This window comes from Ixodes scapularis, unplaced genomic scaffold, assembly GCF_016920785.2.
Source record: "Ixodes scapularis isolate PalLabHiFi unplaced genomic scaffold, ASM1692078v2 PGA_scaffold6__148_contigs__length_123643588, whole genome shotgun sequence".
Taxonomy (NCBI): Eukaryota; Metazoa; Arthropoda; class Arachnida; order Ixodida; family Ixodidae; genus Ixodes; species Ixodes scapularis.
In genome coordinates, this window is record NW_024609881.1 from 105,515,487 (window position 1) to 105,540,914 (window position 25,428).

At 46.3% G+C, this 25,428-nt stretch overlaps 1 protein-coding gene across 1 annotated transcript in view; it reads left to right on the plus strand.

Annotated features, from left to right (window-relative positions):
- The window catches only part of LOC115326472 (cytochrome P450 3A2), a 43,986-nt gene that overhangs the window by 15,726 nt on the left and 2,832 nt on the right, over positions 1-25,428 (plus strand). The window contains exons 5-13 of the mRNA XM_029987346.4: positions 1,628-1,753; positions 2,573-2,822; positions 3,355-3,485; positions 4,372-4,480; positions 6,060-6,147; positions 7,219-7,327; positions 16,146-16,234; positions 17,080-17,220; positions 25,233-25,398. Of these exons, the coding sequence (XP_029843206.4) occupies positions 1,628-1,753; positions 2,573-2,822; positions 3,355-3,485; positions 4,372-4,480; positions 6,060-6,147; positions 7,219-7,327; positions 16,146-16,234; positions 17,080-17,220; positions 25,233-25,398 (1,209 nt within the window). The remainder of the gene's footprint in view (positions 1-1,627; positions 1,754-2,572; positions 2,823-3,354; positions 3,486-4,371; positions 4,481-6,059; positions 6,148-7,218; positions 7,328-16,145; positions 16,235-17,079; positions 17,221-25,232; positions 25,399-25,428) is intronic.

Genomic DNA, 25,428 nt, shown 5'->3' on the forward strand with positions numbered 1-25,428 from the left:
GAAGCTGTTAATGTTCAGGTGAGCCTTCCCTGACACAGAGTTTATCTTACGTTGCCATGGCTCCAAAGCTGTTTCAGGAGAGGGAGAAGTGAAGTGAGCAAGGAGGATAGACATTGGACACTTGAACCTAACCAACTGTTAACCAACAATACAAACGAACCGACCCAATTGATAACGAGCGATGGCCGAAGCGGAAACGTTGTTTCGGAATAGGGCAAATTGGGATAGGATGAAACGAGAAGGTAGTTTTGAGCAGGGTCGAAACGGGAAAGTTGAATTGGGAATGGGTCGAAACGGGAACCACCCTTCTGCTCCGGTTCTTCGGTACCCTTTTACATCTCCTTTTCTCCCTCTCTTTCCTTTCAGCCTCCCTCCTCGCTTGGCTGTCGGGAGCTCCTCGGCTCCCGGAGTTGCTTTTTTTTTTTTATTAATATTAACGCAGTTTTATTTTAATAACAAGTTTAAGCAGCATACACGGTCCTCCGTGCACCCTCAGGGTGTTCTTAAGCTTCTGGGTCACTAGACTAGGCTCCGCTCCGTTCGCTCCCCAAGAAATCACACAACGGGAAGTTTGGCAGTAAACGTGACTTGCTTTAATCTTTTCTCCGGTTGCCGGGTGCCTCACTTATTCTCATAACCGGGAAACGGCCTGGCTGTCCTCGCTGGCCACCGGCCGCCGGTCCTGAAGCAGCGCAGTGATGGAGATATACGACGGCCGTCACTCTACGGCCCGTTTCAGCTCGCGGTTCCTGGTGTTCTCCTCATCCCTCAGTTTCTGTTCCTTTTGTCCCGCTTGCCCCCGGTTTACCCCCAAGCGCCTCTTTCGGCCGCTCTCTTCTTCTCACGACGCCCCCACAAGCTTTATGGATGTCCTGGATGTCACGTTGAAGTCCATTGGATACATATGCTGCTTGGGAACTTTATAATAATACTTTGAACGACCTACTTTTTACGAGGACCTAAATTTCACGAATTTCGCGAATCGCCTACAGTTCGCGAAGAATAGGTCATGCGAACAATTCCTGTAAAATGTAAGCACATTGGAATCTATATTGGGATCCCACTGCGTCACAAAATTTAGAACCTGCGAATTATTAAAAGAAACTCAGCTTTTGACCAAATTCGCGAAATATTGAGCCAGCGAAAAATAAGTCGTTTACAGTATTTAAAATTTGATACCGCGGCTCGCAGATGTTTTTCCTGAAATTTTATGCATGCGTTCGTTGTCTTCAACTGCATCTTTGTCGTCTTCAACTTCAACCAGGCGCCATTCATCGCGTCGTTTTTGTGACGTATTATATTATAACTATTTATTCATTTGAAGTACTTGAAATAATTATAAAGCATACCAATTTTTAAAAAAATACTCCTCACAGAAAAAGTTCTAATTATTTTAACCAAATTACAAAAAAACGTCACGTATCAGAGGGCATGAAACGCACTACCTGGGCCGCAATTCGGCTTTAGTGTCCTCTCTTTTACCTTTACTATATTAGTCTCTGGTTTCTCCAAGTAGCTCTAAACAAAACAGTATTTTTTATTTCAATGGGAGCTAATAAAGGGACACCAAATGCTCGATTCGCCAACTGTAGAGATGTCCCACTTTACAAGGACTTCACGCGTGCAGGTCGTAACAAGAATGTTCAAAAATCACCAAGTGGGCAAACTGAAGATATTTAATGTAGATGGCGACCGGTGGAAGAACATGAGAAGTCTGCTGACCCCTGCCTTCTCCTCCAGCAACATGAAAAAAGTGAGTGTCATAGGTTGACCCAACCAGTAAAATGGTACTTCTGGATGATGAAAACTTCTTGCCTAAATTTTCGAGAGCACCAGACGAGAATTTCTGTAATAACTGTTATGATGACAAGTGTACGCAAACCAAGCTTATTTAACATAATATACTACTAGGCAATTAAGGCAGTATGGGAAACTATAAACAATTGGCTTTAGATAACCTTTTTACATACAAAACTACCTGCGCAGGAGCTTAAAACGTTTTCAAAGAGTCTTAATTAAGCTCATTTTCATCCTCTATTAAGTGCTCGCTTCAACATTCACCAGGAGTGTATCATTTAATCAATGATAGAAAATGTAAGCTCTGTTTTGACGTTATTGTGTAATATAAACACTGCTGACGTTTTATCAAGTGCTTTAAAAATTGGCACCGCGAGCGGAGAGGAACTAGGATTACTGTCTGCTTTCGTCGTCTGCTTTGGTACGGACGCTGAACTGACTTCGGAATCAGTGCAAGGTTTTAAGGAACAATGTTTAAACTCGTGCGGAACTGGGATGAATCGCACGCGCCAGTGCTGAGGAATCGAAAGTGCCAGCTCTTGCAGCTGGAACTAGTTCAGCCAGTTCAGGCGAGTTGAACAGCCCTAAATGCAACTAGTTTGTGTGTCTATTCCCAGTCCTTCCAGTAAACGCTGGACGCTGGGACGTCACCACGCGCTTTCATTATCGTTCTTGCAGATTTTTCTTCTTATATGCGCCCTTTTCGGCGCCGCGTGCGGTGCAGTTGTAGCTCGTCACAAATCGATTGATCAATTATGTCACAACTTTTCCGCAGATATCAAGTGTGATGGACGCCTGCACCAACGATGTAATGGAAGTTCTGGCTTCACTCAGTAACCAAGACAAGGCATTCGAAATGGGGGAGGTTTTCGGAAGGCTTTCGCTGGACGTGTTGTTAAGATCAGCCTTCGGAGTAGAATTGAACGTTCAGAAAAATCAAGGCCTTGCTGGCGGGAACGAGATGCTCAAGCTAATTGCGGACCACGAGGACAAGAGTTTCACTGGCTGGGTGCCGTTTCTCTTTAGTAAGCTCGGGATGTTACCGCTTTTTTTTCTTCAAACTTCTATTCAGAAACTTGGTCATCTTAACACCATATATTAGGCTTGCTTTTTTTTTCGAAATCTCTGGATGGTGCTGTAAGAAAGTATTAAATAATAGAGGGGGACATTCATTTGTATTTTTTATGCATTTAGCAAGCATAGGCTTGTTTAAGCCTATAGTTACCTCAAGTATAAACCACTTATCATCTCAGTATCTCTCAAAGTGCTTTATTGCGGCTTCCATTTATGCTAATTTTTTGCACATAGTTACGTATATGAGCAATCCTAATTTGGCGCACCTTTTGAAATTTTGAATTGGGGAGTTTGATATTGATGTATACAAAAAACTTGATTCAAAGTAAACCTAGACAAAAATGAAGGGTCCTCTCAATTGGTTTATGATACACTTTGCCAAGTCACGCATAAAAGTGGTTCGCTCTTCAACTACTTCTATCTGTGGGAACATTTTGCTTGAATTAATCTGTATTCAATGAATATTCATTTTTTTTTTTTCAGATTGCTATCCAGAGTTGTCCTTTATATGGAAGTTGTATTTCACGTGGAGTAAATATTTTGTAAGTTTTCCAATGGACAAAATTACTTATGGTTTCCTGCCAGTAATCAACATGCGGCGGTCTAACCCAGAGGCAAGTTTTTTCTGGACATTTGACATAATATGGACATTGTTGAGAATTTTACTTTCTATTAATTAAGATTTGTTTTTGATGTATTTACTTTTTATAAAATGCGTACCATTACGAAGCTCGCATCAGTACGGAAAAGAGCTCGAGTATCGTAAGCAACTATAATACAAACACAAGGAAGGAAGCTGAAGAGTGAATATGAGTAATGGGTTGGAATATCTTGTTTTTTGAGATATTGGATTCTGCCACAATGTAAAAAAAAACGCAAAAAGTCATAATCGGTGTCACAACACATGCGCCAACTGTTCTGCCATTACATGTCTCTAGACATTTCTTCAGCAGTTTCTACCTCCTCATCTAGATCGTCTCTTTATGATCCCTTATAAGAAGTAGACACTTGAACATTTTATGTTGGGTGTATTTTGATAAAATTATTAAAGTATTTGGTATTCAGCCATTAGATATAAATCCGTGTTGAACGCTAATGTTTTCGTTTAGCTTAAAACATTCTTGTCTAATCCAGAAGAATAATGTATAATTAAAGAATCTTGTATGATCATCAGTTTCTCAATGTAAACAAGCCGAATACGTCAAAATTTTAAGGCAACACACACAAAAAAATTTAGCAACAGCTAATAACATTAATAGCGTAAGACATGCATGACACCTTCAGAACAAATCGTGTAAAATCGATGTAAAGACGTTACCTTCACGTTGTCATCTTATTTATTTTTAGCTTTTGTTATTAATTGCGCTGCTACAAAGGCTGAAGCATGAATGAGTCCCACGTCGTGCAGTTGGCTAACTATAGAACAACCACGTTTCCTTGTCATAAAACTGTTTTTGATCATTAATGATGGTGACGGAGTCTTAATTTCCTATTCATTAGGCTCGCAGAGACGACCTGTTGCAGCTTTTGTTGGATGCAGAAACTGAAGAAGGGGCAGCTGTAAACGTTCACAAGCTCACAGTTGAATACGACGGCGACGTGTCTAAGTGTGAGCTATTTCATTTAATTAAATACATACTATTTGCTAAACAAATATCCAGCAGCAATCACACAATGTCCTACGTAAACTGTATACCTACTATGACAGCACATGTCATGATTGACTCAAATGGCGACAGTTGCCTATTTTCTAGCGTAACGTTACACGAAAGCGATTATAAAGCCCGCTTCGAATGCAGTGAATATCATAAATTGCAATAAACTCCCCCCATCCCCCTAAAAAAAATTAATTATGAAACTTAAAAAAACTGAAACGTGCATAAAATGACATAGATTTAACAAACCTGAACTGACTGATGCCTTAAGAAACGCGGAGGGGGGGGGGGGGGGTTATATTTCTACTTCTGCTTTTATTATTCTTCATTTGGCTTTCTTATCAACTAGTTCTGCCCTCTCAATTGTTTTCGGGCGATAAGTAGAATCGGCCATCTTGCCTCGATTTCGTGTCTTAAGCTATCATCGATTATAATCATCATTCAACATTGCAGATATTCAGAATCCACGAATTATTCTTAACCATAATGTAATACCTCAGAGTGTGGTGCGGAGATATTAAGGATCTTTCAAGTTAAAGAAAGACGCAGCAGTGGGAGAACATCTCAAAGCAGCTAAAGCCCTTTTTTTTTCGCTCATTATAATCATCCGATGTTAACGTCACGGACCTTTGCAAGGAGACAAAACTGAATGACCTTTTAATATCAAGACCCTGATACAGGTAGACACATTCATCTAGTCCAGGGTCTCCAAACTTTTTGGCTCAGGAATGGAGTACCTGTCGTTATCTTGAGGGCCTATATATATATTCGTAATTATAAATATGGAAACTCATATCTAATTATCCTGATAAGCATAAAAATACAAACTTAAAAGTTACGGTAAATATTTAAAAACAAAGTGGAGGAGTATATAATATATACGTATTATTATGGAATTCAATATGAAGATAAATATGGCATAATAATTGTGACCCCAGAAATCCTACCAGGCGTAAATCAAAGCTCATAGGAAATTTTGCATGAACGCATACAAAGGGCAGAAGACGAGTGAAAATGATAGAACTGATTCTGATAATAAGAAATAGATACAACAAAGGACTCTAAGAACAATATATATGGGAACGCAAAGGAACTTTAACGTGCGTAGTTACACAGATACACAGAGTGCATCTGTGTAATTACACAGACTGTCGAGGTGTGTTCCCGCATCCCAGATACCGGATGCCGAAGCTTCAGTCGAAGGTCAGGCTGAACAGCGAGCTGCAGAAGAACAGGCTTCTGCCGCTTCCACCAACACTGTTGTGAGACCGCCAGGATCTCCAACGTTCGCAGAGTGACACTTTTATGACGTTATCAGGCGGAAATCGAGGGAGCACTTTTGGGGGCGCAGTAAACCCTCCACTCGAAGACACGTTCCAGGTACCGTCTTAGAGCGTTCCTCTGAGCAAGACTATTGGGATCCACGTACACAGACCGTGCACAGAGCATTTCCGCGGGTTTTGTTCCGTAAGGCACAGGAATGAACAATCTCAAAGTTATTGTCTTGCCCTCTGAATAGTCCTCATTTCACAGCCACGGATACCAATCTGAGCGGTCGAAAAAAAAGGGTCCTCTCCAATGCCGAGGTTGAGGCCAACGCGCAAGTTTTCCTCATCGCTGGGTAAGCTGGCGTGTTGATGCTATTTAAGCGAAAACAAAAACTATAAAATTCAAGGGACTTGGCGAATTCGGGAGTAGACAACTTATAAACAATCTTTTGTAAAAACCAATTATTTTTGGAATGACATTATCATCTACTAAAATTTAATGTTATATATGTTCCCATTTTCACTCCCAGTAACGGGGAATGAGGAAAAAATAAAATAAAACCGATATCTATGCTGGTCTAAAATGCGTCTTTCGCGAGATTTGCCTCCTCTACATGAGCGCTTCGTATCGCCCTCAGGGTTGGTGTCGCTCGACATGCATTGAACACTTTTCGTCTCGGCCTTAAAGGGGCACCAAACCACTCTTCCGATAGCATGTTTATGGTCATAACTCAATGGATGGGCTTTAAAAATCCTACACTAGACATTCACATTCATTCGTGGCCAATGTTTTCATAAAGATCGGCATCAGAGATGGATTACCACGGGAGTATCGTAAGCACCAGAGGACGTTGTCGGCCAAGGAGACGGGCTTCTTTTTAAGGACTTTTTCGCTCGTCTGACGGAGCCATCTGGTATCTGCGCTAGTTCCCAGTGATCGATGTTTGGTACCGAATTTAGTAGAGAAATCGTCGACGCATGCATATGATGTTTGGCTTTTAGTATGATTAGAGCCCATAGTTTGAATTATGATCATACATAGACTTCCGCATAGAGAGGCGTAGCGCCTCTTTAATCAATCTTCTTGGGATATAGTAGTCCCAGGTCGGCTGGAGGATGGAGCCTTGTGTGACTTAAATTGAACATTTTAAACGTGCTGCGCTAATTAACTCCCATGAGATTGGCTCACACTAGTGTTATAAAAGCTCACAACTTAAAAGACTCAGAACGTGGCAATAACACTTCGTTCTTATCCGCTAATTCTGTTATCTCATTGGTTGCGGAGGAATGATAGCGTGTAGGAGCCCTGCCTCTCTTAAGCTGACGCGGTGCGTTTAGTAGCAGCAACATTGGAATATATTTATCCCGTCATTATTGCAAGTGTCACAAGAGTGTTATATATATATATATATATTTTGTTTCAGTACTGAGACAACACGCACTGCTTTAGCGTTTACGACCTACCTGTTGGCGAAGTTCCAAGACGTCCAGGACAAACTAAGGAGCGAAATAACTGCCGTACTGGAGAGAGACGTAAATATGTTTAATGTTTTTTTCTTTCTCGCATTTATAAGGGGAGTTCAATTCACAGAACTATTTGCCCCTTTCCCACACTATTGTGACATATTCAGAAGCAAGGCGGAATCGGCGGCCAAGTGGTCTAGCCCACACTAGCTCGGAGCGCGTGGAGCGAAAGCTCGCGCTGCAGAACGCAGGCATCCTGGGTTCAATCCTCACCCCTGCCCGTTACGATCTTGATGAGCATCATACTGACGTGCGGTCATATATCACTACTGTGTAGTTGACGTTAAAGACCCCAGGCTAGCGGTTGTACTGCACTGGCTAAATTGCTCGTCTGCAGCGAGTGACTCATCGTAACTTTCAAATGGCTGACCAACTACACGGTGTATAAACATCCACACAACCCCAATTATTTTGCAGAAGCAACGCGGAATGTTTTTCGTGTAGCTTCCTCTGCTTCGTTTCAAACAAGGTGCTTTTAAATAAGCATGGACTAAATACGAAGGTTGTGCAAGTGCGGGCGGGTAGCCTTGACTGCCTTGACTGGAGCACTTCCTGCACAAGCGCTCTTGCAGCCACCAAGGCTTCTACCATAGCAAATAGTTCGCGCTTTTAGCACCGCGCGACTTACATTCGCCAATGCTAAGTTGAGACGAAGTATAGCTATGTTGCACAGACGAACATGGTTCGCATTTTATGACTCGACGGCACGATCATCGGTGTTTGTGGCATTTTTAAAATAAAGCCCTGCCACAACTAGCGTCATTGGTGAAAGAGTAATGCGAAATTCACACCTTTCAAGGGTGCACACCTCAGCATACACCCTGCCCTTTCGCTATTCGGTATTTTTTTCCCACTGCATGTGCTTGTTTTTGTTTGTTTTTTCTCTCGTCAACTTCGCACTTTGTAACCATATCTGTGAGCTCAGTACCGTAACGCGTCCTCTTGGCAATTTGTATGGTGGGTTTTAAAGTTATCGCCTTGTAGGCCCAAATACGCTCAAGGTCGTGTATTCAAGGTCACGCGACGCCCGTGGCTGGAGTGCTCGTGGCTGAAGCGATGGTAGTGGAAGCGGAAGCGGCTGAGGCGCCGGTGGCTGAAGCGCTCGTGCCTCAATCACCCTTGGCTAAAGCGCCGGTGTCGTAATCTGCGAAGCGTCGCTCGTGTAAGCCCCGGTCGCGTAAGCTCTGGTCGCATAAGCTCGTAACTGCCGTTCGCGTAAGCACCGTTTGCATAGGCTCCGTTCTCGTGAGCGCCGGTTGCGTAAGTTCGTAAGCACGGGTGGCTGATGCTGACGTTGCCTAACGTCCTTGATGTCGTCCTTGAAATGGTCCTAGAGGTAGTTCTAGAAGTCTTCCTAGACGCCGTATTTAACGTCGTTCTCTAGGACGTCCTCTTTTAGGTTGTCCTAGACGTCATCCTTGAGGTCGCCCTAGACGTCGTCCCAGACGTCGGTCTTGCAGTCTTCTAGGACTTCCACTGTTCAGTTGCAAACCACTGAACGCCGAACTCAGCCCCCCCCCCCCCCCCCCCCGCCCTGGGTTTCTGTAGTAACGGTGCGTGGGCTGTCATGTGTTTTTGTATAATTAAAACGATGGATGCGGTTTCGTCAACGAGTGATATGGATGGGGTTCCTTCCACCAGTGGTGTGGATGTGGTTCTTTCCACGAGTGATATAGATGACCGTATCCAAGGGCGTCGACGTACTCTGATCGGAAGGGAGTAGATACAACAAAGGGGTGACAAAATCACGGTAACATCCATTGGTGGATTCTTAGGGAATCCGTTAGGTTAACTTTTGGAATACGCCACACACGTCCCCTATTGAGAAACGCTAACACTGACGCCGTGACGAGGTCAAAAAACAGACAGAAAATAGCAAACAAAGGAATGACAGGAAAGCCAAAAGAAAAAAGTGAAGGGATCAGCGTTAGCGTTTTCCCAAAAGAGGACGTTTGTGGCGCTTCCAGAGGTAATGTTAACGCATTCCATAAGGTTGAGGCCCCACAGCGGCCATAAAAAATGATGATATAAACAGATTTTTGAATCCCAGTTCACACGCTTTGTTGCTTCCTGGAAGTATTGATTATGTGTGAATATAAAGAATAGTAAACGATCTTCATCTTGGTATAATAAATATTTGAGTACATTAGAAATTCTACTCGCCGGGAACAGCGGCGGCACGAGGGTCAGCGGCACCCGGGGCGGTAGCCCACCGCAACACCCCCCCCCCCCCCCCCCCCCGCTCACGTGGCCCGCCGCGACACCCCCCTGAGCCCTGCACCCGGAGCGGTCCGCCCCCCCCCCCCCCCCCCCTTTGTGACGCCGCCGGCTGGGAACACGTGTAAGGTGGCGTTTTTGGTCGTACATGGTTTGGTAGCACAAATGGGCAGATGACATTTTGTTACTTTCATATTGTATTAAAGGGGTCCTGCAACAACTTTTTGACTGGTTTTTAATATGCACCGAACCTGAGCACACTGAACGTAGTAACTTAAAGAAACTTTTCTCAAATTTTGCTTTATTTTGAAAGTTATAGGCAAATTAGAATTACAAAAACAACCAAAAAATAACCTCCTTCATGACGTCGTAGGTCCTGGCTTGAGTGGCCGTGAACTAGAGGAGGAGTAGTGAGCTCATCGAGCGCTCACGGCTGCCGCACTCCGTGTCGACGGCTCGAGAGGGCGCCACTAAAGCACGTGTTGGATAGGCCGTATGAAGCGGGTGGCCAGGGCGGCTCGCATTGCTTTTGCTGTGTGATTAAAGACTAATTCGGCATAAACCTTTATTGGCCACAAACGACAGCAAACACGGGGTAAAGATCAGTTCAGAACGGGAGCCTTTTCGCGCTGCCATACCTCCAAATGGCCATATCGCCAGCCAAGCCCGCGCCGAAAGCCATCGGAACGCTCGGAACCGGATGGATCCTCGAGCCTGTATACGACCACAGCGCCGCCACGTACATCCGGGACCTTTCTACGCTTGCCCTTCGTCGGCGCCTCATCCCACTAGCTCTTTCTAGTATGCGCCGTTTTTTCCGCCGCTTGGTGGCGGGTTGGTCGACGGGTCTTTTCTTGTTTCTGTACTTTATAAACTGCATTTGTTTCTTTTCTGATCTAAAATACTGAACAAAACCTACTTTTATACATAATTGAAACGGTTCGCGCCCCTTATATAATGTATCTCGACTAAAAAAAAGCTTTTAGCGGCTCTGACCAGTAGTAAGCCCAGGACCAAAGACGTCACACGTCGCAAACGCAAAAACAAGTTTTCTAAAAGCTCAAGGTTAACACAGTAAAGAGCCGCTGTTGCCGTATTTAGCCCGGCCTCGGTGGGCGCCAGCGGCCCAAGTTTCATCCTTGACTTTCCCAACTGAGTGTTTAGTGACGTTGCCTTGAGGTCTAACGTCGTCACTAGAGCACTACATAGCTCCTACGGAGCAGAGTAGCGCAATCCTTTGAACCCCGTGTTTTGCCGACAACATGGCCGACAGAGCGGCTCGGCGCGAGTCACGTGGTACTCAGGGTTCCAGGAGTCGGCCCGCCCTAAGGGAGAATACATGAAGATCGACACAACACGGCTGATTAAAAATGAACGGCGAGTTTACACTTTTCAAAACTACTCTGCCGTGAAGTTAGTAAAGCACTAAACACTTTATCAAAGTTTTAATAATATTGGATGCGTGTGAAAATTTTGAGAAGGCAATTTCCAAAGCGATGGCGTTTGAAGCAGACGATTTTTGCTCGCAGCGGAGATGGGCTTTTTGGCTTGGCCGGAGCGGGTCACGCGAATGGTGTGACGTTGCCGTGTCGTCTGCTGCATGATGCCGCTCAGGCAATTTTAAAAAAAAAAGTTACGTCCTTGCGTGGCACAAAACTTAGCGCAAATTATTCGAAAAAGTTCTATTATTATGTCAAAAACTATTGCCATTCCGTACATCCCCACATTACTGAAGAAAACGATTTTCTCACGTTCTCCGTGCATTTCTGACCGTAGTTGGAACCTCCGGGCGTTCGCCGCTAGTCGCCGAAAGACGGCGTTCTAGATTACGCTACTCTACTCTGCTGCGAAGGCTCCGAAGGAGCTATATGGTGCTCTAGTCGTCACCTGGTACCAGGGTATTGAACCGAACCCGAACCTTGAACTGAAAACTGGAAAAAAACGTTGTGTTCGTGCGCACCGGAGTTGAACCGGAACAAATCAATTTTTTCGCTCCGGAGCGAAACTGATGTTTTCCATGCGGTTTTCCGTTCATACGTGAAGTCAGGTCGCGTGAAAAGTGCGTGGCGAAAAACACAGTATCCTAAAATATTAATAAAAAAACGCAAAAGAATAAAATTATTTTCACGCAAACCGGAGTTGAACAGGACCGAAATAATTATTTTTTCGTTCCTGGGCAAAACTGATAAATTATTTTTGCGGTGTTTCGTCCATTTGGGAAGTCAAAAAGCGAGCAAAATATGTAGCCAAAAGCTTTGTAAAGTTTCATTATCAGGTTTTCTCAAAACGGTCAGGTTTTTCATTGAAAAACCGCATGTTTTCGTTGAAGCTCGACTGCGCATCGCGACTGGACCGCTCCCTGCTTGGAATCAACGTGCGGGATGCGGAACAGGGAAGGCTGGTGTTCCAGCCATTGACCATGAGCAGGCACATAGCCAGAATTTTGTTTTGGGGGCAGGGGGGCCCATGGGCCCCCCTCTTCCCTGCCCCCCCCCCTCTTACAAAATGCTGTAAGAGGGGGAGGGGTGAGAGGAGGCCCCAGCAAAATGTAAGATTTCGGTGGGGGGGGGGGGGGGGGCCCGTGGGCCCCCCCTGGCTACGTGACTGACCATAAAAGAACTCTTTGAAAGGCACACGGGGCAACATATGAGGTCAGAGATGATAGATGCACCCTCTCGCTTCAATCTCAACGTCAGCCAGGTATACAGCGTCACGACAGAGAACGGCGCCGACATGGTGAAAGCTGTGCGTCTCCTCGGTGAAATGAACAAGGAATGTTCTGACTTCGAAAAAAGGGTCTGCTATAGTTACCGTGAAGTTGAGTCGCACGCTCTGCAATCTCTATTGAAGAATTTTGAGAGCGGACTCTCTGATGATTCTGGCTTGCTATAAGAGATGAGGTGCGCGGCTCATACGCTGCATCTGGCAGTTAGTGACGCCTTGAAAGGCTGGGGCTGCGGGCACATTGTTGAAGAAAGCTGTGCGCTTGTTAAGAGACTACGTGTCCAATCTGTTATGTCTTTGATCAGAAAGGTAGGGTTAAAGAAACCAGTGCTTGATTGTCGAATGCGGTGGATGTCCACGCTGCATATGCTCACCAGGCTACCTGAACTAAGAGGCTTCACTGGATGGCTCCTCGCAAAAGAAGAGAGCTCCAGGTGGACTGAAGATGTATGGGCGGAAGTCGAAATGCTCGCAGTTTCGCTTCTCCCGGCAAAAGTTGTGACAAAGACATTAAAGAAGGAACAGCTCACTGTATGAGATTTCTACGGAGCATGGCTGGGATGTTCCATGGACACTTCCAAGATATCATCGCCTTTAGCAAAGGCCTTGGTTCAGACAATGAAAAAAAGAGATCTACAACTTTTTAACACGGATGTCTTTGCGCAACAGTGTCGGTGAATCCACGCTACCGCCTTTTTCTTATCCCTGAGCAAAAGTACCGTGCCACGTTGCATTTGACAAAGACTTGGAGGTGGACACAGCTCTGCAATGCGAGCAAGATTCTACCCTTTCTTTTGAAACGGCGGTGGCTTTAGAATATCCGGAAGACGCCCTGGAACCGCTCCTCAATTAAAGAGAGGTAAGGGCTGGCGTGTACGTTCGAGATTCCAGTAGCCCACTCGATATAGCATGCCTCCTGGAAATACTAGACAAGGAGCCGCGGCTTTCAAGGGACGCTAACGTGTTGCAGTTTTTGGAGAAAAGGGAACGCCATCCAGAACTCTACGCATTGGCGCAAGTAGCCCTGGAAGTGATTGCGACCCATGGGTCAGCATGGAGCGAACCTGCAGTGTTCTGTACTGAAGTTAATTTTCTCGTCTCAGAGCTGCAGTCTTTCCCCGCATATGCTTGACGACGCCCAGCTTCTTCGGTCAGCTGCCTGACATTGAACCGCGTTTTCACCCACGTCCCGAGGTACCCCAGCACTTGCTCGTTCGTTCCATACAGTAATGTGAGCGATTGCTTTTTATATGTAACAGTTTTATAAAATATGCATAGTTTATCTTTTGCTGTCGTCAATTGTTTTTGTAGCACATGAGTACGAACCGGTTCGAACCGGTTTGAACCTTTATTTTTTCACTCCGGAGCTGAACCGGAGTTGAACCGTTTTCCCTGAACCGGAACGAAAACCGGAACAAAAAACCTTTCGGTTTGACACCCTGCCTGGTACCGCAGTTAGCGCGATGATGGTGAGGAGAAGACACGTGATTTCCGCACGCTCCAGGCCGAGCTGCGCGCTCCTGCCGCTGCCTCACCCAGCGGCGCAGCAGTCACCAGTGTGCCGGGCGGTCTGAGCGGCGCACCACCGCACTCCCTGCGGCGCTGCGGTCGCTTCTACTCCTCTTGGCGCCGAGAATACTTTCGTAATCACAACTCATAAGAAGTGCTTAGGTGTCCTCAGAAGTTTTTAAAAATGGACCCACAAATTATATATTATTGTAGAAGTCAAAGTATCGACCTCAAAACTGGGCCTGAATGGGATGAAAACACCCAGACACTTTTTACACTTTGATAGCGATATAGTATGCATGCGCAAAGGCACGGCAAAGTATCGAGAACAGTTATCGGAAGAATCTCCTCAGCCTAACTTATTGGGCACATAACCATATACCGTTCTCTTCTGGCACAGCTTTTCTCTGGGCAATTCAATTTAACAAATATGCAATGCATTCCTGCGACAAAGTATTTTAAAACAGAAGTCCGAAACTGATTAAAAAACCGAATCACGACACAACAACATAATCCCCTTCACTAGGGATTATCATTGTCATTATTTTCCAGCTCACTTTTACCTTCGCTTAGCGGGCATTATAATCACAACGAAGTCATTCGTTTTTCTCCTGTCTCGGGGTTGTGTCTTAAGATAGGTTCAATCATCACCAGCTAGTTTGAGCCATAACTCTTGTTCGTTTAAGCAATATTCTGTATCTTCCTGTCGCTTTCAACTTTTATATCGTATTGATCAGACAAATCAATCTCCAAGCGGCGCTACCTTTCAAGCAAACATCCTCGTCAACCTGTGCCTTCAAAAAGAAGGCTTGCTGAACGCTTATGCCGAGACATTATGTATTTGAATTCACAAAAGTATTAAGTAGTCAAGCCGCAAGATCTTTTTCTCACTTCGAGAAGTCGTGCACAAAAGTATGTAGAAATTTCTGCACCGCGGGTCAGAAGTTCATATCAGAGACTACCCAGCTTTGCATTTTCCGACAGATGAGTTGGATGCTCTAGCTTGTTTTGCTAAGCAGACGAGTTGACTGGGCAGTGGTGGCAGAACGTGACGCGGGCGAGAGCATGCGGTGAACGTTCACCGTGCAACGTGCTCCATTTCAGGAATGTCTCCAGTAAAAAGAAAGGCACACATGCGTGAGCCTAGCTCAGAAAAATGCTTTTGTGCTACGAGAACTCGTACATAGAAGGCAATATCCAAAGCCATGCGCTCGTGCGCATGCCTTTGTCTGCACTGCAAAATGTTTGTGAGATGGAGTATAGCCGGAATGTCGCTGTTACGGGCCATACCACGGTTCCTCGGCCACACGGATTGGTGTTGTCATTTAGGGTTCAAATTTTAAGCTTATTCAAAATGGCCGCTGTGGAGCCTCAGCTTAAAGAGTCCACCAATGGATCTTCCTTTAGTATGCTTTAATGTGCTATCGCGCGTGGGCCATTCTCCAAATGAGCGGGGCATTACTCAAGCATGGAGCGTGATTTTTCGGTCCTTTTTTTTTCTACGGAGATCATTTTACTTAGATGGTACTGTTTTTTTCGCCAATACATAAAAAAGGCAGCTCGTCTCACAGAGGTTTGAAGACGGTTAGCTCACCTAGATATATGAATGGAATAAGAATGGTGCTGCAGTTAATACGGTAGCGTGCGACTTCTCGACTAGGCTAGACTTGTCTTGGCAAAAGGTGCGACACACTCACACTTCTCATAATGACCCGGAGCGTTCACTGGTGGCGCTGGCGTTTCCAGAAAGGTCCATTCAACACGTAACGTCACACCCATCATGTGAAGCCGATCAGAAGTGTCGGTCACTGGTAGTTGTAATTCTTGTGCCATGTTCAAAATTTACGTCATCTCATTAAAAAAATGATTTGTACCTTGCCGATCTGAAACTGGTTTGCATCCAACTTCGCTCTTTCTCTCATGCCACTTGATATGACCCGTTGGAATAATTGGAATTACTCAAGTAAGATTTGAAACACAGTCAAGAAAATGAAGTCACTCCTATATGACTTGGGCTTAAAAAGGCCGTCGTGGTACATATATGGCACAAATAATATTTTTGTGTTAACAAAGCATTGCAACCAAACCCTATTTTCGCTCCATTTTGAATAAATATATAAACAAGTAATCGTATCCCTATATACATGTTGTTCTTAGCCTTATAGCTAGAAAAACTAACCTTGTTTGAAAATTAACGAAGGTATCCTTACCTAATATTTGGCTAGCAGGTTAAACATTCAGCTGTTTAAAAGAGCTTTTGCAGAAGTGTCTGTTAATGTGGCGAATGGCTGCAGTAGTAAATGCGAGATTTCCCTAGCGCGTGCTCCGTAAATTACATCGCTGTAGGTCTCATTTCTTTAATAATTTAATGTTTCAGGGAATGTTTTGCTATGACAACGTCTTCAGCATGCGTTACTTGGATCAAGTGATATTGGAGTCGTTGAGGTTCTATCCACCGGTCTCTGGGTAAAGTAAACTTTGTTTCCATCAATCCCGCCGTGTTCAAAACATTTCAACCTCAGGAAGTGAAGACTCATTTATCATCGGGCGTGAAATCGCACGGTGAAATAAATTAAACGAATACGTTGAACGACGTTTTTCGAAATAAGTTATATCGTAGAAAGCAAAAATAGTTAAAAATAAAAGGTTTTGATAGCTGCTGACATCTAAGCATTTCTTTAAGAAAATGCTACTATTTCTTAATAAAAAATCGAAGTCATCAATTTTCAACATTTAATTTGCTGTCCTGTGACATGGATGAAAGTATGATTTTTCTTTTTGCCGCGGAGCTGTTTCCCCAGTATCGTGTCCTCCAGCAGACAAATTATGACACAAAACTCTGGACAGCTACCGCCATCTACAAGCGACGGCGGAAACCAGACGATCGGCTTCCCGGTTGTCTGCTGCCTGCCGTCGCTCATAGATGGCGGCGACCTTTCCAGCCTTTCCACTCTGGCTTGCCTACTTGCGGCCGGCCATTACTCCATTCCCACCATAGAACAGCTTTGCTGGTGTTTCCTCTTCGCCAGAGTAGAAAGGCTGAGAGTCTTCATTTTCAAATGTTTGATTGTGAGGCAAATTATAATGCATATTGGAAGTGTTTATTTGCTAAAAAAAACTCAAAATAATATTGCAAAGAGAGTATCCGTAGGAGCATAGGATATTTGAGTTTACGTGTACCTCCTGCCAGACAATCAGAGATGTTTAATCCAGGCGTGATGTAGCCGTTTTTCAAAAAGCCCAAAAATACAAGGTTAATCTGTTTCATTCTAAACAAAGGGAGTAATTTACGGTTTCCTTTCGTGCGCTAGGTTCATCACTAGGACTTGTCAGCACGACTACGAGTACAACGGGCTTAAAATTCCTGCCGGAATGAGTGTTGTGATTCCACCGTATCAACTTCACCATGATCCCAACTTGTGGACTGAACCGCAAATGTTTGATCCTGAGAGGTAAGCACGGAAATTTCTGCGTTGCCTTATTAGAGTTATGTCGAAGAAGTTGTGAGTGGTGTTCCAAGATGTCAAGCGAGGTTAACGGGCCGCAGCACCGACCAACGTCACACAGACACAACCGTTCATATCCTGCCAGTGGCTACGGTCGATATATTGAGATATATAAACCTATGCAAAATATAAACCCTATGTATTTAAACATCATGCATTTATAATGTTCCCCGTGTTTCCCGGTGTTCTGATTTGGGTATTTTGCCCTTCCTATTTTATATAAAATACTTAGTTAACACACTACAAAAAATATTCTCTTTATGCTTATTCATTAACTATTCTCAGATAGTAGCATCTTTCAACAAGATCTACACAAAATTTCTCCATGATATGACAACTGAGGGATGAGCATAATCGGGCATATTCATGTGACTTACTTTTATAATTAACGTCATATATTTGTTAAAATACTACACTGTAGATATCAAAATTATACATATGGCGTATATGAAAAATACTTGGTAATTGTTCTATCTACTTGTTGAATACGTAATGGAACCTAGCAGCACCTATGTTGTGACACCAAGAAAATAGTGTTATGTTAGGTGAGCTGGCCGCACAAACTGCCAGTCATCATCGTTACAATAAAGAACACGTTATGACCTAAAATACATCTCCATTTTGGTCATTTAACACTCAAACGAACCTACGCATCACATGGTGTCTGAAGTGTATTAAGTAACTTCTACCACCGAAGCGTTGGCACCGTTTTTTCCACCCTTTCAAGCCTTCATTCCAGTCGCCAACCTCGTAGAAGACAGGAGCGACTGGAAAAAGCTTTATGATCAATGAATGTGGAACTAACTCCTATAAAAAAAAGACGTTGCATGGGTTTCGCTGCTGCTAAACGTTTGAGTTCCGGAACTCCTGCAGAAGTACAGCCATTCACATTTCTTGCAGCGCAGGAATGTACCGACGTTTTTTTTAACGTTTTGACGAGCACTTGGAGAGGTATCACAACACAACGTATGCATCCTACGTTTTCATAGCTTAAAAAAGCCGACAGACGAAGCTTTTGAGGCCTTCACACAAGCCGGAACAAAGCAAAACGATTGATGAACTTTCGGTGCCGCTCGCGACCGAATGATCACCGACCGTCGCCTCGCTCGTGACATAAATGACAAATCGCAGAGAAAACACTTGTTTTGTGAGAAGAAACTCGTACCTCGTACTCGACAGTCAAGGACCAGTGGATGGCAGCGAAACTTTCCAGCATGCACACCCAAGAGACGCAGCCACAGCGTCCGGACGTGCTCGCAATACATCGCCGCGGTACACCAAATTCACGGCAGATATGACGCCACTCAGGAACCCCGTGAAGAACTGCCGTCCCACCGTCAGCTAGCGCAGTCTCGTCACAACTGGCAAAAAACGTTCGTGCTCTAGGTGCGACAAGAGTCACCAGCGATGACAATGCCCAGCACTTGAACAACAGTGTAACAACCGCGGCAAGTCCAACCACTATTCTGCTTTATGTCAGCAGTCACAGCAGCTGCGTCTCTGGCAGTCGCATCATACGCACGTTGCGTGAGAGCTGCGGGAGTATGCACCTCTCTCCTTGGATGCGTCGCACCTTTCAGCACTCGTCTTCCCGACACCAAACAGTGAACTTCAGTGGACACTGCAGTGTGTTTAAACTGGACACTGGATCAGAAATGAAACTGCAGCCAACGGAGCAGTTGTAGAATTTACGGGATCCCCCACCACTTAACTGTTTAGGAGCTTGCGCGACAACTTACTCCGATGAGCTGTAGCTGCTTTTTGGACAGAGCTCTCTTCGGTGCAGCGTACCTGGTACATTGGCAGCAGTGAATAGTTCTGCATAGTTGGCATCCTAACTGCTGTATTTTGAGATTGGATGCTTGCCGAGAGGGGAAGCTAATACAACGACTCAGCAAACTCGACTGCAACTCTCTTGATGGCCCTGCGGCAAGGAATGAAACCACAGAACTTCATTGATGAGTACTACAGGATGTTTTGGGATGAGTACAAGGTTGTTTTTATGCAAAATCAGTCATTTCAGGACCACGAAAGATCCCATCAGCCATAGAATACAACGTTCCACAGGAACTGCAGCGCCTGAAGGATTTACATGTGAACGCAATGGTCCCTGAGCCCACTGAGTGACTCAACCCTATTGTTACCGTAACCAAAAATAATGACTCTCTGGACTTGCTTAGAGCCACAGAGGTTTAATAATGCAATGAAGCGCTCGCATTACTTAATTCCAACGTGTAAAACCCTCCCGCCAAAGCGACATGGATCATGGATTTTCAATGTACTGGATGCAGCTTGATGACGGAAGTTCTCTGCTGTGTACCGACACCACACCATTAGAACGCTACCGGTTTCTGGTTATGCTTTTCGGACTGAGCTGTGCACGTGACATGTTTCAGAAGGCAATGGACCAAGTGTTTGTCTGCAACAGAATAAACATCTACCTAAATATCGACGACAACTTTATAGCGTCCAAGTTTATGTCCGCCGATTGCAAGCGACTAAGACAGGTGACGGAAAAAGGCCGTCACTCAAACTTAAAATTTGACGAAGATATAACTGCAGTTAGCTGTGTCAGAGGGGAATTACATTGGTAATGTTCTTACCGCTGATGGAATTGAGCCAGATGTTGCCAAGCTCAAATAAATTGAGAAGTATGCTCAGCCAACCAACAAGATCTTCAGCGATGTTTAGACATGGTTACTTAGTTTATGACGTTTGCCGTACAGCCAGCTAAGCAAATCCATCAACTCAGGCAGCTGTTACGGGAAAATATTTTTTGGCTCTGGGACGGAAACACACAGAAGTACTACCAAGGAGTTGAGAAATCACTCTGCGAAACGCTTATCCCGTTCTACGATGCAACCCAGAAGACAACTGGGTCATTTGAAGCCAGCCATATAGACTAAACGCAGCGCACCCCCAGAGGGGAAGCCAGTCGTTTTCGCATCTGCAAGACTTTCAATTGCTCAGGTTACGCGCAGATCGTGGGGGGGGGGGGGGGGGGGGGGGGGGGGGGGTGAACACCTCTTATAATTGGTCTGTGTGGAAGCCCTTTCGAAGAAAAGAATAATAATAGTTCTTACCTCAGTCGGGTGCAAATGTCATTCGATGCAGTGTCTCCCAGACTCGAAGTCTCTAACTATCCAATTAGCCGTATGATACACAGTCAGTATTTGTGGCACGAAAAGGCATTCTCGCAGCTGGCTAACTATCTAGAACTCCTCTGAACTCTGCATCAGTTGACACATCATAAGTGGATACACGTCACTCAATCAGCCTCTTCGTTGTAGCCTCGCTCAAAACCCAAACTGTACCAGCTGGAAATGTGTAACTCCAGTGGTCTCTTGAACTACCGTATTGTAGCCAAATTTCACGTAGGATACGACTACGTTTCATGTTTTGTGCTACACTTATACGTAGATGGCGATCATGTCAACGATGGCCTTGTTTAGCCGTTCTGTCAGCCCGATCGTCTGCCGATACGCCGTCGTTCGACGATGGCTGATAAGGCTGAGCCGGAGGATCTCTTAAGTGAGCTGTGGCAAAAACGACGACTCTCGGTATGTAATATGCGCTTCGGGGACATCGTCCCTGAGGACGATAAATTGAACGAAGTTTTTGGCGACTTCCACTGCAGTAGCCGATGGAAGGGCTTTGGTGTAGGCATACCTCGTGGGGTAATCAATCGCGACGACGATCCTCCGGTTTCCTTGTGTGGATGGTGGGAACGGTCCGATCAAGCGCTCCACGAGTTCTTCCGGCTTCGTCGGTGGTTCCTTGCGTCGTTGGTATTCGCAGCACGATCGGACGTAGAGGTGGACAGGCTTCGGGAGCTTGGGCCAGTAGTACTTTTCTCGAATCCACTCAAGTGTTGTGCTGTAGCCCAGGTGCCCGCTTTCAGATCGCCATGTCACGCTTGGAAGACTTCCGCTTGAAGACTGGCAGTGATAACCAGCAGCCACGTCGAGTTAGTGACGCCGAAGGTTTCTTTGTACATGCACTCTCTCGAACAGCCAAGGTTGTCAAGACTCGTGTGAAGACACGTGAAACGGTACTTCATCGTCCCCTCAGATGCTCGACGAGTGCCCGCAGTTCACGCTTGTCTCGTTGAAGTGCTGCTATGTTGTCCACGGTCACCGCGCCGACAAATACATCGTCGTGGTTGCTGTCGTCGGTGCGCTCATGCAGACACCAACTCGACGGGTGCCCTTTTTAAACAATCAACGTCGCTGTCCTTGCGGCCGCACTTTTAGATCCCACTCACATAGAATTTTTGAAGCCCAAGACTTCACCTGCGAGACGTCTTGAGGAATCCCTCCGATTAGCGAGTCAAAAAAGCGAGTGGCGGTCCGTGACCACTCGAAACTTGGTCAAGTACAGGTACGCGCGGAACTTGCCTATCGTTCAGACGACGGCAAGGCATTTTTTCATGGTCATTGAGTAATCTCTCTCTGCCTTTGAAAGTGTAATACTGGAGTATGCAATTAATTAGTCTTTCTGTGCCGTCCTGCAGTTAAACGAGCACCGCGCCAAGTCATGTTTATGTACTACTCGCGTCCGTGTCAATTTCAGTGGGTGCCAATTGGTCGCAGTGGCCGAGTATCAGAAGTGTCTGGAGTCTTCGTTTGAGCTCGTCTAAGGACCGCTGTCGTTTTTTTTTTGTCCACTCAAACTTTACAGAATCCTTTGTAAAGTATGTCAGCGGCGCAGTGAATTAGGCAAAGTCCCGAACCAAGCGTCTGTAGTAGGCGAAAAGCCCAAGAAAGGTTCGGACGGCCTTCCTGTCCGTTGCGGGTGGAAACTCGGCTGCGGCGGACGTCTTCGCAGGGTCAGGCCCTACACCTTCGCTACTCAAGACATGGCCTGAGAACTTCAGTTAACCATTAACGAACTCGCACTTTGACGTCCTGGGTGCCAGTCTGGCTATCTTGATGTCTTCAAGCACGGCCCAAGTCGCGTCAAATGTGCATCAAAGGCTTGAAGTTGCTCGACGTAGCCCACGGCTGTACCAATCGTTAGGGGCTGCGGCTACTGTCGAAAGTTCGGCACCAGAACAGTTTCCGTCCTTTTTGGACATTTCTAATGCCTCGGGAAATGCCAATTCCTCTTCCCAGTAGCAGTTGAACACCGCCTTTCAGAAGAACTTCCCCGCCGGCGGCTGCGTCGGCCACTACGGGCGCAAGAACACTCGACCAGGGTGGCAGGTTCATGTGGTTTGCAAAGACTCAGATGGCGGCTGGTGTCGTTTTGGATCCCTCCAGTGGTAGGACGGGCTTAGCAGAGTCAACCTGTTTGCTCCAAGGTCGATCACGGCACCGTATTCGCATAGAAGTCCATGCAAAGGACGGCGTCTCTCGCACAGTCCTGAAGGATGACGAACGTGACTGGACAGGTCTCCCCATGAATTTCGGAGCGAGCAGTGCACCTTCCAACAGGTGTGATTAAGTGCCGTCCGGCGGTTCGTATTTGAGGTCCATCCATGGCGTTGTCACTTTCCTCAGGCGTAGAGAGAGTGTTCCACTCAATACGGAGTAGTCTGCACTGCTTTCCACGTCCGTTGACTCGTCGTGGCCCTCGATAACAACGTTGAGGTTGTTGGGCAATGTTGCGGAATCGTCGCTCCGATGCATGGCATCGGTCGAGTGAAAGGTCTCCGGCGTTCTTGGAGGCTGTTTACGTCGCTGGTCTACTGCAACTTCCCTTCCAGGGGTTGCCGCGTTTCGTGTTCCCGGCGGGACATGGGACACAGGCTTTTTGGGTTGGACTTAAGGACAGATGGTGCACTGCATTGGTGTGAAGGCGAACGGGAATCTCGTTGAGAAGCGACAGCTGAAGACAGCGGAGGGCGAAGGTACTCCTTGATTTCTCGAGGACCCTCGCCCTAGCGTAGGCAGCGGTAAGTTCGGGTGGAAAACGCGCACTCGAGTTGCCGGTAGGAGCATCGCCGGCAGATGTGATCGGATTCCCCACAGTGAAAACAGAACATGTTGTGGTCAGCCGTTCTCCACACGTCCGTCCACCTCGGTGCCGGTCGCTCCGGGCGAGCGTACTGAGGGCGTTCGTCTTTGCGTCGGGAGTGCTGTAGCGATGGAGGGTCACATAAGGGAGGCGCCTTGTGGTGTTGAGCGACTGGACGCTGTGGACGACGAGCCACGGCGGCGTATGTCACGGCTAGTGCTTCCTGTCCGGCGTCGACAGTGACTTCTGACTGGAATGCCCGTTGGAGCTCTTCAAGGACAGCGTCGACGATGGAGCGAGATGCTGGACCACCAGCGGCAGGCAGACCCTTTCGGAGCTCCTCTCGAACAACTTCTCAGATGATGCCGCGAAGGTTCCCGCCCCAGCGCTAAGCTAGGCGTGCGGTAGTACGAGTGCTGAGGCGTCGACGTGTCGGTGGCACTGGCGGGCTCGGGTCGCCAGCGCTCGCTCAAAGGTGGTTCCCTCGGTGACAAATCCATCAACCGTCGTCAGGACGTTGCGGACGAGGCCACCCAACATGTCGTTCATTACCCAGCGCATGAGGATTTGTAGCTTCTTTCGTTCTGTGGCCTGAGGGTCGGCGCGGGGACTCAATTGCAAGACATCTTGCACGAAGCTGGTGACGGCCTCATTCGGGTCTTGGGTCCTCGACCGAAGTAGGTTTTCGGCTCTCTCTGGTCGATGTTTACTTTAAAACGTACCTCGCAGACCCTCTTTCAGCAGTTCCCATGAGGTGATCGTCGTCTCGGGGTTTTCGTACCAGTGTCGCGCCGTTCCCTCAAGAGAAAAATGGACGTTCCGCAGGCAACAGTCCGACATCCATTCATTATAATGAGCCACTCGTTCATACAGCTGGATACAGCCGTCAATGTATTCGCAAAAATTACCGCGCAATGAAGCAGCTGTCCGAGGGGTAACGGGCAGGTAGACGATGGGGGCGGCAACAGGAATCTGCGACGATTGGTTGCTCGTCGTCGGCTTCGTCGACTGGTGAGTTGTCTCCGGCAGTGCACCAAATTAAGCGGGAAAACCTTGAACACGGCGGCTTCCTGGGGCCTCGGTCATTTCCGCAGACATTCTTCTTGAGCCGGGGACTGAGCTTGCCCTGCGAGGCCTCGGAGGGGTACGCGTCGTGGGCAGCGTTACCTCGCACCTCCACCGAAATTTCAGGAATGAAAAATGATGTGCCGGCAAATAACTGGAGAAACTAAACGTATAGTGTGGCTAACTTTTACCAGAAACACAAAAGAAGTACACTAGTCGAGAAAGCAGCAGCGAGCGTCGACAGTGGCAGCAGCAAGTGACGGTGCATCGGCGTAACAGCTGGCTATCGCAAGAGAGAATCAGTGAATGAATCGCCAATACGACTCTCGGCTCTTTATCTGTTATGCTCGTCATCTCGAATATTCGGCCTAAAATGTTTGGGAAAGAGCTAGTCCGAGACTGACTAGGCAAGGTCAATCTGGCCTTCTTGTACTTTACGCTCCGCGTAAGAGTGTCCGCGAACCATCTAGATGAATAGAGAAGTGTATCTTCTAGATCACGCGCGCGGCAATATATATATGGATATATATATATATATATATATATAAAGAGAGAGAGAGATATATTATGGGCGTTGAAGCCCATCACTGCGCAAAAGAACTCGCGCTCGGTGCCCTGCGCGCAGCGTGCGCGCGAGCCATGCTCGGGCTCTGGTGCCCAGCGGCCGGCAGCGGATCATAAAGGTGTGTTTTCTGGTATCTGCCTCGTTGGTCCTACTTGGGCGTGAGCAGCACGCACTGATCCCATTGCTGCATCCATTGGCGCCCAAGGTGGGGCCTGCTCTTCTCCTGTGGGTTGGACCGCAGGCTTTTAACCCGCTTATTCTTGCGTCGCATTTGACATGCTCTTTATATATAAAGACATGAAATTGACTCGTCTTCCGGATCGCAACAAATCTGCTAATTTTTGCCATTTCAATTTTTTTCCCCGCTCAGATTTAGTGTCGAAAACAAGGGAAGCATCGACCGAATCACTTTTCAACCCTTTGGCAACGGACCAAGAAACTGCGTGGGAATGCGCTTCGCCCAACTCGAGATGAAACTGACGCTGGCAAAAGTGCTGGCCAAATACAGGTTTCTACTCGACGAAAGACATCTCAAGGTTTCTGTGATCTACATTTTTTTTTACAAC